Genomic DNA, 7,555 nt, shown 5'->3' on the forward strand with positions numbered 1-7,555 from the left:
GCATCAAAGTATTATCCTCAGGGACATAACATTTACTTCAAGAAGTCTCATGTTAGCATTCTAAAAGAATCTGAATTTTAAAGAAAAGGACCTAAACCATTGTTTCTGGTGACTCTCGCTGTGTAGGGTTTCACTAATCACCCTTAAGGTATGGTCCATGGAGCTCCCTGTACAAAAGAATGGTTCCCATACAATGAAGTTAAGGTGGACACACCAAACAACACTGACCTTGTTTCTGTCCAATCCTAAGAAAGACTCTCAGCTATATAAGAATGTCCAATAACTGTACACATTGTTCAAAGCACTACAAAGACGGAGAAAGAGGACAGCAGCAGTGGGACTGTTAAGGTGGGTGCCAAGTAAGGTAACAACAATATCATCTACAGAAACTGTTGCTTGATGCATTATTATCTTTTGCTATTACAGACCATACCAAGGATGAAAAAAATTAACCTTCTTAGCTTTCTCTTCTTGGCATCCATGGTGGCCAAAAGCAGTCAGTTAAACTGTCAAAATTACTTGCGACGTCCAGGTACGTTTCTGATGTGTTTATGTTACTTTTCAACTTTCTAGGCAGGTCCTGAAAAGGCATTTGTGAATGTGTGACCTCAGGATCTCTAAAGAATGGAATTTTGACACACAGTTGTAAATAGCAAAGCAGGCAAATTGAAAGAACACATAATTCCAGGACTTTATGTTTTCTTTCCTTCCGGACATAAAATTTTGTTTTTGTATAAATAAGATTTCAAGTGAGAAGTGCAGAAAATGCTTTCTGATGTTCTCTTATAGAATACACTGACATCTCAGTTGAATGTGGCACGTCTTCAATAAGCCTGGCTATCCAGATCTGCCCTGCTGTCTACAGTGGCTACAACGAGTCTCTACTAATCCTAAATCACAGATTCCAGAATCCAGAGTGTAAAGGAACCTTGGATGAAACGGCCACCCCACCTGTTCTCAGGTTCACCTTCCCCCTCAACATTACCAACGCTTGTGGCAGTACCTTCGTGGTTAGTAGAAGTTGGAGGAGGAGTAAAATTATAGAGAATCCATGCTTTCTCAAAGTATCCCCTTTTTCTCTGTCCTTGACTACTGTACATGTTGCCTACAGACCACCACTTCATCTGGCACAGGGGTCTTTGCTGACTTCTCCAACATCCAGACAGTTAACATCAGTGGTGTGGTGCACTCCAATGATCCAACCACAGGGGTAGTCACCTATAACACTTGGCTCAAATATTATTATTCCTGTGCTTACCCTCTGGAGTATCTCATCAACAACACCCAGGTGGAAGTGTAAGATCTCTCCTTGTATTACTTTTTTTCAGATGTTTACTGTACCATTCTGATGGTATGTATTGTATGGAAGTTTGGCTTTATTTTGGGATAGTTTGGTTTTTGAGGCATTATACAATTTTACCTAATTAGAGTCAGGCAAAGTCCTGAATGCCATTTTCCTCGTTGAGTGTAGTTTAAAATCATGTTTTGGCTCAAGCTAGCTTGGCTCAATGCCTGGATGTCTGTATGACAAGGCAAACCTCCTTACAGTGAAATCCACACTCCAATTCAATTTAGGAAGTATCTTATGTCACTATCTGCAAAGAAATAAGATAAGATAAACAAAACTCTAATCCTGTTTTTGTTTATATGCGTACACGGCAGCACACAGTAGTAGCAGACAAATAAATATGTATAATTTCTTAGGAATTATACTTTTTTCTGTATTTATTAAGACTTAATTAACACTCATTTTAAACATGGAAAGAAATAAAACCTTTGTAGAAGCTGTATTTCTCTGCTTTTGAGAGAAGCTGCTAATTAACAAACCAAACCGTTAGAATGTGTTTGGCCCTAGGCATATTAAATAGTAGTTAAACAATTCTTCAAAAGCCAAACTATCCTTTTAAGTGTCACTGTAGTCACTAAAGCAATTGTAATCCATTATGTGGTAATTGCCTGTGGTGAGTCTCTGAGAAAATATAATATTATTAAAAGAACAGTCTAGACCTATTCTATATGAAAAGTGCACAGAGATAGCTTCTGTTATGAATTGGTGCTATGTATATAAAATTAACTAAACAGAAAATAAGACTGGCTGTTAAAGTATGTTAGCTTATTCTCCTCTGTTGCTGCTGAAAAGTAACATGTAGGATGTCAGACATGTTTCATCAGGCCAACTACTCCCTGTTTCTGACATCATGCCTGATCCCATTCAGGTCAGGATCTTCCATTGCCGTGACAGACAACAATGGAAGCTTCATCAGTACTTTGAGCATGAGCCTCTTCAGTGTAAGTTGATGTTTTATGCTGTGAAGTCAGTCACACTGCTGTTTTGTTGTTGTCATTTTCTATTTATTGTAACTTTGTGTAATTGGTTATGTCACCATTTAGTTAGGTTAATTTATTTACATTATGTCATTATACAAGATCCAGTGAGTTTTGTTACAGACATTAAAGGTTCTATGGGGGCAGCATATCACATATCAGGTCAGAACATCTGCTAGCTGCTGTTGGCTAGTTAGCTCAGTTAGCTGGGCAGCTAACTTAGTGATCCTATTAGCTCTCCAGTTTGACTACAGCGAATACAGTACCGGGGTGATCTCTGACTCCAGGGACAATGAAGACACAGGTTCAGCAGGTTCAGGCGAGAACATTACAGGAGTGAGAAAGAGGAAAGCAAAAGCATGTAGAGCCAGAATATTTTTATGTTTAACTGAATTAAGGGTTTATTTTCACCATATCAGAGTTGGTGATTATTGGAACAGTGAAAATACTTTGTAGTTGTGGTTCAATAAAAGAGTGCATTTTCTGTTTAAAAATTGACATTTTTATCCAGTTGCAGGGTTTTTCATCCAAAGGAATCTTTTTGGCACTCCCCAAAGAGGTATTAGCGACTGCCAAAGGAAAATCTCCAGTGCTAAAATGCTAAGAATTGGAAGGAAAAAAATAGCATTTTAAAAACTCTCTGAATGTGTTTTAAGCTATTTATCAAACAACTACCAAGAACGCAGAACATAAACTTAAATACAACTTTCAGCAGTCATCTCTCCTCCTCACAGACACTTTATTGCATACTCGTGCGTGGTCATAAACCAAAGGCCCAGTCTGAGCCAGGAAAACCCCTGAGTTGTATCTGTTTTAACACAGTATAATAGGTTTTCAGTTTAAGTCTGCTGGTTGGTATAGCCTGCCACAATTGGATTTGCTGCTAGCAGAATCCAGCTTGTTATTAGCATGGGAGCTAGCTGGCCATCAGCAGATATTTCCTTGCTTCCCAGGCCGCAGATGAAAGGACGATGATAGAGCTCCACTCCTAGCCAGAAGCAGCCATGGACTATTACTCGTGAGGGTAAACTTGGTGGAAATCTCCCCAGGCCTTCCATATGACCAGCAAAATGTCGATCCTGGACTATCACTTTTTGTCATATTTCTAAAACTGTCACTATATCTTAACCATAGTACAGTGTATAGTACAAAACACTGTGTGAACACGTCTGCCTACAGGCCCTAAAATGATGAGCTCACTTAATGATTGCCTTTGTGATGTCACAAACTGATTGAAACTGAATTTTTTCTAGCTGAATTCAAACAAAACAGAGATCCTTGTCATTGGGTCCCAGCACATGGCTAAACAAATTCTGCCATCTGCTGGTTCGCTATTGGAACACATTAAACTTTGTCACAAGGAATTTTGACGTCTGGTTTGACAGTAATTTAAGCTTTGAGCAGCACACCACAAAGTTTGTTTGTTTTTATCATCTGAGAAATATATCAAAAATACGATCTGTTAAAAATCTACTCAATTCTGCATTAAAACACAGCCAACACGAAATCTAATGATACAAACCAGAGCCAACAAAGACAAACAAGCTTCCCAAATGAACTATGTAAAATGTGGATATTAACAAACATACAGCTAACAGACTACACATTTCTGTTGACAGGATGTCAACTACACTGCTCCTCTAATCATACCACCACTGGGCTTAGAGCTGAAGACCAACATCTATGTCCAGGTCCAAGCAATCAACCTGACCAATCAGTAAGAGCATCAACCTTCTGACTCCGGTCTTCTCTCCAAGAAGAACTACAGACATAACAAATTTCAACAGATTCTTTTAGTATTTTACCAACACATCTGAAGCCCATTGTTCTTCCCCCACCAGGTACAATGTCCTCCTGGACAGATGCTACGCTTCTATCTCTCCTTATCCCACCAACTCCACTTTCTTCAACCTGTTTGTCTCGTAAGTCCATAAATCTCATTCTGGTTCTCATTCCTGGAGACAATCAAAGTCCATGTTAGGCCAACACAGTTTCTTTCTTGATATCAAACAGGTGCTCTAAGGACCAGATGACTATCATGCAGCAGAACGGAGACAGTCACCATGCACGCTTCTCCTTCCCAGCCTTCAGGTTCATTGAACAGCAGAACCAGACAAAGTCCACCTACTACCTGCACTGTATTACCAGACTCTGTGATATCAGCACCTGCAGTACCTTTAAGGTTAGTTAAGGATCAGCAATGAAAAAATCATTAAGCCCATTTCTCACCTTAATGGTGGAATTCTTCACTTATCAGTTACATTCCTTCTTTCTTCATCTACAGCAATGTAGCAAAAGGAGGAAAAGGGAAGCCCTTTCCAAAGGTCTTTCAGATTCAACCACTCTCTCCTCAATTCCCATTGTCACCAGAAATGAGAATTGTGAGTATGGCTGTTTGGTAGCACTGGACTGAACGCTGAGTACAAGGCATCTACAAAATTGAAAGCAAAAGGAAAGAATAGTACAGAACTGGTGTTCTGTTTAGGTGTTAATGTTATGTGGTTACAAAGCTGCTGTAAGTCTAAAGTTTACAAGGTGATGTTATGAAAGTCATCATAAGATGGCTTACTAACTTTTAAGTAATACATTGTTATAATTAAAAGCAATCTGCATAGAGGCTTTGGCATAGGAACCTCTGTCATTGGTTTTTCCAAAAAGCAATTTACATTCTTTCCTAGCTCTCTTTACATATGTATGTTGTACAATAGTAAGCCTACCTCCAGTTTGAATATATAGAACACTGCAGGCCCAATTAGTGTTTTTTTCATAGCTCAGACATGACCATTACAAATAGTAATTGATTTTCTCCTTGCATCTTTTTCTTTCAGCATTGGCATCTAAGGAGGAAGGTATAATATTGTTTAATTCCCTGTAATGTATTTCCTATTAGTTCACCAAGTAATGAAACATTTTAATTCTAAGAGGAATGTAAATGTTTCATTTATTCTGTGGAAGTTAGTTAGTCAGTTGACCATCAGTTGTCCCATGATTGCTTCATTGTCGTTTCTGTCTGAACGTGTGCAGATGATGCTATGTGAGTCAAGGTGTGATGAATTAATTGATGTGTGATGGTTGTGTTGTAAGCAGCTGTATCCAGCAGTGACTCCAAGATCAGTATCGGGATAGCTGTGGGCATCCTCATTCCAGCCGTCATTGTGATTCTAGCTGCAGCAGTTATCCTCTACAGAAGGCTCAGGCACGTTTAAAGGGGAAAAAAATATCTGCATGCACCCCTCTGCAAGCTAAACTGTTGGATGAAATGGTGCACGACAACCTTTTTCACAAGCCCTGTGGAGTAGAACTAAGCTCGGAGATCTCTCTTAATGTGTTTTTTCTCATGTAGCATGCTTATATGTGGTTTAGTGGTCTTATGGTTGTAGTACTAGAAATGTAATGTATGGACTAATTTGAAATGCAAAGTGAAGAGCAGTAACCTTTGCACAAAGAGAGGATTTGCTTGTTTTAGTAGAAATGATGTATTATACGATAAAGAGCTTAAGTGCCATGTAGTGTAATTATGTGCTTTGGTTTTGAAAAGCATAAAAAGGAACCCGCTAGTTTGTAGTGACGATAACAAAATTATCAGTAATAATTTATTAACTAATTAATTAGAGCCTTTGGAAATATTTCTAGACACAAATGTACTAGTAAAAAATTAAAGAAAGAAGAAAATGTAATTCATAAAGTGTTCTGGGTTTAAATAAGTGACACTATTTAAATGCTTTCTGTTACAGGCAAAATTTGACATTAAAAAATGGGATAAGTTTTGAGAGTGAAGCCACTGTTCAATATATTCTTTTCATCAGGGCATGAGCATGAAAGTGCCAGGGCCAATGGTTTTTGGTAAGATTATTATTGTTCTTCAGAAACCAGTGGAAAGCCCTGTACAACTTCCCCACTTGCACCAAATGTGGCAAGTATATCTGTTAATACCACGCCTCATCGTACTGCATCTCCTGCTGCACATGAACTGAACAGATCTCTCTCTCACACAAACACGCATACACACACAATTCAATGGCTTTATAAGCACTAGTGCATTGCCCGTTCACGAGACTCTTCCCTGTGGTTTTTAGATGCTTGTACAAAGTGTGTTTCTCACATTGATTTCACCTACAGCATTAATAGCAAAGCATTAATACAATGGCAGAGATACTGCTAGATATTCAGTGCTTCCTTAGAACTTCAACAAATCTGCATGATTATACATAACTACGTTTCAACAATTTACTACCACATCGGAGCATATAAGCCCCGTCCCCGCGACACACCCCACTCTGCCCCCACAAGCTACTGTAACACTCCACTTAGCACTGTTAACTAGTATATGTCTCGTGTTCAGATCGCACTAAACGCAACACTGCTCTCCCTTGGAACTGTAACAACACACCTGACACGTTTGAAGTCGACTGGATGAATGGTTCCTGACATAATTATAAAAAGTATAAATAAAGTATAAAGTAAAGTAATCAAAATACAAACACACACACACACATACACATACCCTCTATATTAGATATTACAGAGATAAACGTTTTGACAATATTGTCAAAAGCATCCAAGTCCAAAAATATCAAATATTTGGATAATATATAAACTTGTACTATTAAAAAAAACACATAAACAAAAACAGTAATATTACAAATAACACAGCAGATAAAATACAGTATATAACAGCAAAACCATCCACATGTTTGTGTACATGTAACTTTGTGTGTCTGTGTGATAAGTCATTTCAAGATAAGTATTTGTCACATTCAGTGGTGTTGTTATGTGTCCCCCTGTTTGCAACATGCAGTCACATAGTGTGCAGTTCACTATGTTACATGTCGTTGTTGTCCTTTCTCTATGGCTAGACTGTGGTCACTGGGCACTATAGCATTAAGTTTGTTTTGAGCTTTGGTTTGATACGTCCAATGTTACAGAAGCAAGTTCATTTATATATACTAGTAAATAAAGTCAGACTTACATTGGAGCCCTGATGAACACCTCTTCTGTGGGTGAAGAATTCAGTTTGTTTGTCTCCAGTATTAAAAGTACACCTATTTTCCAAATGCATTGATGTAGAGGTCTCTTATAGAGCCCTTCAGGGAAAGCTTTCTCGAAATCAATAAAACAAATGAAAATCTTACTATGGTGCATGTTTGTTAATTGAATAGTGATGGATATATACATGGCTGGTGGTGTTGTGTTTTGGGAGGAATGTATGAGTCAAGGAATGAGTTCAATT

At 38.3% G+C, this 7,555-nt stretch overlaps 1 protein-coding gene across 1 annotated transcript; it reads left to right on the forward strand.

Moving 5' to 3' along the window:
• The first annotated feature begins 551 nt into the window (after nt 1-551).
• LOC123963794 (zona pellucida-like domain-containing protein 1) lies at nt 552-7,001 on the forward strand. Its single transcript, XM_046040839.1, has 10 exons — nt 552-573; nt 790-1,010; nt 1,112-1,296; nt 2,217-2,289; nt 3,945-4,042; nt 4,167-4,247; nt 4,339-4,507; nt 4,610-4,706; nt 5,154-5,174; nt 5,410-7,001. Exons 1-10 carry the CDS (start codon nt 552-554, stop codon nt 5,529-5,531), a joined length of 1,089 nt encoding a protein of 362 aa, XP_045896795.1. The 3' UTR covers nt 5,532-7,001.
• The last annotated feature ends 554 nt before the right edge of the window (nt 7,002-7,555 follow it).

Source organism: Micropterus dolomieu, linkage group LG23 (assembly GCF_021292245.1).
Source record: "Micropterus dolomieu isolate WLL.071019.BEF.003 ecotype Adirondacks linkage group LG23, ASM2129224v1, whole genome shotgun sequence".
Lineage (NCBI taxonomy): Eukaryota > Metazoa > Chordata > Actinopteri > Centrarchiformes > Centrarchidae > Micropterus > Micropterus dolomieu.

Coding starts and splice junctions, on each gene's coding strand:
- LOC123963794 (XM_046040839.1), top strand. CDS start 552: ATGTTACTTTTCAACTTTCTAG. Junction 4,707..5,153: donor TGTCACCAGAAATGAGAATT/GTGAGTATGGCT, acceptor TTTTTCTTTCAG/CATTGGCATCTAAGGAGGAA. Junction 5,175..5,409: donor ATTGGCATCTAAGGAGGAAG/GTATAATATTGT, acceptor TTGTGTTGTAAG/CAGCTGTATCCAGCAGTGAC.